Source organism: Helobdella robusta (genome assembly GCF_000326865.2).
Source record: "Helobdella robusta unplaced genomic scaffold HELROscaffold_21, whole genome shotgun sequence".
In the NCBI taxonomy this organism is placed as follows: Eukaryota; Metazoa; Annelida; class Clitellata; order Rhynchobdellida; family Glossiphoniidae; genus Helobdella; species Helobdella robusta.
In genome coordinates, this window is record NW_008704124.1 from 1,130,241 (window position 1) to 1,134,214 (window position 3,974).

The window sequence follows — 3,974 nt, forward strand, 5'->3', positions numbered from 1 at the left end:
ATGAAGGTGATTGTTAATTTTCAAATTATTTAAGAATAAACTTGGAATGTAACAAGTGCAGATGTGGTTGTGTTAATGTTGAAATACTCGTTTGCTTGGCAGGCCACAGTTTTTATTTTGATCTATCAACTGATTTTTATTAATGAAAAAAGTATTTATATAGTAAAAACAAATAATGATTTTATTCGTTTATTGATTTTTTTCATTTAATTTCAATTATAGTTTTAAAAATCTCATAAAATAATAAATAACATTTTTGACCGTTTAAAATGAACTTCAACAGTAAATTGGATTGAACAACATTAAAACGGCATCGTTAGAAATCTTTGCGACAGCAGTTGCAAGACAGATTAACATCTATGTAACACAAACATTCATTCAGCAGCAACAACAACAACAATAACAACAGCAATTTATTATTGCGTTTAAAAAATCTATTCGAACAACGACAAAAGTTGTCTAGATTTTGATGTGAGAAGTACTTTTTAACGTGAGCACATTACGAGGCAAGCATCAACAATTGGATTACTTTTACTCAAAAAATAAACAGTCGCAACAACAATCGACAACAACTATTGCAAACTTTTCTTTCGTAAACAATAACAAAAGATTGCAACAACCAAGACAACAGAAAAGTAACAAAAAACTAACCGGTAACAAAAGAGCATCAGAAAACAAAAAACTGAAAACCGTAACAGAAAAAAATGTTTGACAGATTATCAAAATTTGCTTTCAGTTCTTTTTTTAACAAGTGCAACAAAACAAACAGCATCAACAACAGCAACCCCATTAACAACGACAATAACGACAATTGCTACAACAACAACAACAACGAAGAAGACGACGACGAAGAGAAATTAGAAGAGGAAATGAGTTTCAAATACATTCCCGCAAAGTCTAACAACCACACAACCTGCAACTACAAAAAACTGCAAACCACTGAATTTGTCGGCAACAACACCGGCAACAACATAAACAACTATGGCAATAATGCAAATGAAGATGGCGATGAGAGCGATGACGGCAGCGATCACGACCTCACCACAACCAGCAGCCCCAACAACGGCTTCTGTACAGTGGTCATTGAAAACCCTCCTTACAGCAGCTGCAACACTCACATGCACAACCACTTCGACCACATTTCACACGAACGTCACCCTGACGTCACTGAAAAAACTGGTAACGAGGGAGATGTTGTATGCCATGCTAATTTCCATAGTTGTATTCACGCCGATTTCAACATGAGCGCAGGTGCCAGCAGTAGTGAAGCAAACAGAAATAATAACGAGAACAATCTTGCTGATGACAGCACTGTTAGTAACAATTTTGTGGACAGTGCTGACGCTTCCGCAGCCACAACATCTACTTCAACTACACCTAATGCTACACTTTCTATTACAAACAGTATTACTACTACCAGCGTAAATACTAATTACACTGATAATACTGCTTGCAATAATAAACTGTTCGGTTTAAAAATTAAAAGCTGTGTTAATACAGATACAAGCCATAACAACAACAACAATAACAACAACAACAACAACAACAATAATAAAATTAATAAAAATAATAATAAAAATAATTTGAAAAATGTAGCAGTTGCAACAGGCCAGCAATCATGTTATTGTATGAAAAGTCCAAATAAAACGAAATCTTTGCGAATAAATTTCATCAGCAAATTCCGAAAGAACCTGAAACGCTCGAAGAAGAGTTACTCCCCCGTGCGGACATCCCTTTCGACGGGCACCGCCATCACCTGCCTCGCCGACAACATCTCTATCAACAGCGGCCACAGCAACCGGAACAACATCGCAGATAACAACACAAACAACAGTAACGACCAAAATACTCACGCAAAAAGCAGCTGCCACAACGACGACAGCTTCAACAACATTCAAGTCATTAACAACAGCCAAAAAGCTCAAACGAAAAGTAAAAATAATTGCAACATATCCAACAACGACAAAACTTTAAAAGAAAGCGGCAAAATAAAATCCGTCAACAACAAAAACAACAACAATGATGACGATAATGATGACGATAAGATAGAGGTACTTAGTGACATCATTGCTTTCGAGGACAGCACATTAAATAAAAAGGCAACAAAAAAGAAAAATTCGCAGTCTGGCTGGAAGGACTTCGAGGAAAACCGCAACAGAAGAAAACAACATGGCGACCAGGGTGATGATGATGATGATGATGATGATAAGGCGGATGACGATGATGTCCCAGTATGGCGACGAACTTCCGGTGCGTCTTTTATTTCCGCCGGAACTTGTTCTTCGTCCGTGCGAGTTGGGATGTGGCGGGATTTGTTGCCCGAGCAGTGTCCACAGTACGACGAAGACGATGATGATTACTACCATGGGCTTCAACTCCTCAACCAACATGCATTCCTGTCTGAGGACGACGATGATGAAGGTTAAGCGATTGGTTGTGGCTGGTTGGTTTGCGATTTAATGTCCGGTTGGTTAGTTGTTTGATTGATTAGTTAGTTGATTAGCTGGTTGCTTGGCTGAATAGTTGGTTAGTCCATTGGCTGGCCGGTCGGTCGGTTGGTTGGTTGGGTGATCGTTTGGTCAGTTGATTAGTTTTTTGTATTTGTCTGATTGGCCTACACAGTTTCTGATTAAAAAATCGAAACATTATTAATGATGAGGAAAAATTAATGGTCAGTTGGTTGATTGGATGTTTGGTTGATTAGTTATTAAGAAAAATTAGATGATAAGATGACACGTGTTTTTAAAAATTGGATATTCCAACAAACACAGAATCACATAAACTTACTAAAACAAATTGAAAACAGGTGCGGCCGCAGTTACACTCATCAAACCTCCTCAACTTATAAAGTTCTCAAGAACAACGCTTCTAACTACAACGGCAACGACAACAACTGCATCCGGCAAAAACATCACAAACATTGAGAGTGACGTCAGAACTTCGGTTGAGACTGCAGATGCACAACATCACATCAACATCGCAGGAAGCTTCTTTTCAGAGTGAGAACTCTCTCCTTCTTGCTATCATTTCATCCTTCATTTCGATTTTCAGTTTTATTCACTTTAAAAAGTATTTACAAATCAGTTTAAATATTAAATATGGGAGAAAACACTTGACAAAAAATAAAATCAATGTTCAGACAAAAATTTAGCTTTTTTTAAAAAAAAACGTTTTTTAATTTATTTACAAGTTTTTTTCTTTTTAAAAAACTATAAAATGTTTGAAAAAACATCTTAGATAAACAAATAAAAACAAAGAGAGAAAGGAAAGAATGAAAATGAATGAATGAAAGAAAACTAAGAAGGTTCTATTAATCTGGCAGTGACAGGATGAACCATGAACGATATGAAATCTTTTGATGCTCCTTTAAAGCTTGCACTGGTCTCTTTCTCACCCTAAACACAATGTTTGTTCTAAACATTCAAATAATATGTTGTACCTTTACACCTAGCCTACTTGAACAAATCCTTCTTCATTGAGTTCCCTTGTAAACAAGATATTCAAACGTAACGAATGGTTTGAATCATTAAGGTTAGCTTGGCATTGAAACTATTTTGAATTATTTTGCAGCAGTAATAACTAAGAGCGTAGCACGAAACTTCACTCGTAAAACAGAAACGGAGAATGTGGCCAAAAATGAAAGAGTTACTTACGCATTGTACACCTTGTTTGTTATATACGGCAGAGTACCTGATGGTGCAATGCATGCACATCGCATACATAAAATTCATCAAACACTTTGTCCGCCAGACTTTTTATATACTTCAGACAAAGTACATACATCATTCGTGTGCGCCGTGATGTCCAGGTCATCTGTGCTATGCTGCTCCACACAACATGTTCATTCTCTTATAACCATTACCTTCATTTGATTCATCCTAATAGCAACCTGATTCAGTTATTTGTAGTGAGAATAATAAATTACATGCCAGTGTTAACGTTAAACAATAGCCTAGCTAAATTGCCAAATGTCC

At 36.5% G+C, this 3,974-nt stretch overlaps 1 protein-coding gene across 1 annotated transcript; it reads left to right on the forward strand.

The window, feature by feature from the left end:
* Positions 1-704: 704 nt before the first annotated feature.
* HELRODRAFT_171605 (hypothetical protein) lies at positions 705-3,003 on the forward strand (the record flags this gene model as incomplete). The annotated part of the gene is made up of 2 exons (XM_009018314.1): positions 705-2,181; positions 2,807-3,003. The coding sequence occupies 2 exons, from the start codon at positions 705-707 to the stop codon at positions 3,001-3,003; spliced, it is 1,674 nt and encodes a 557-aa protein (XP_009016562.1).
* Between the last annotated feature and the right edge of the window lie 971 nt (positions 3,004-3,974).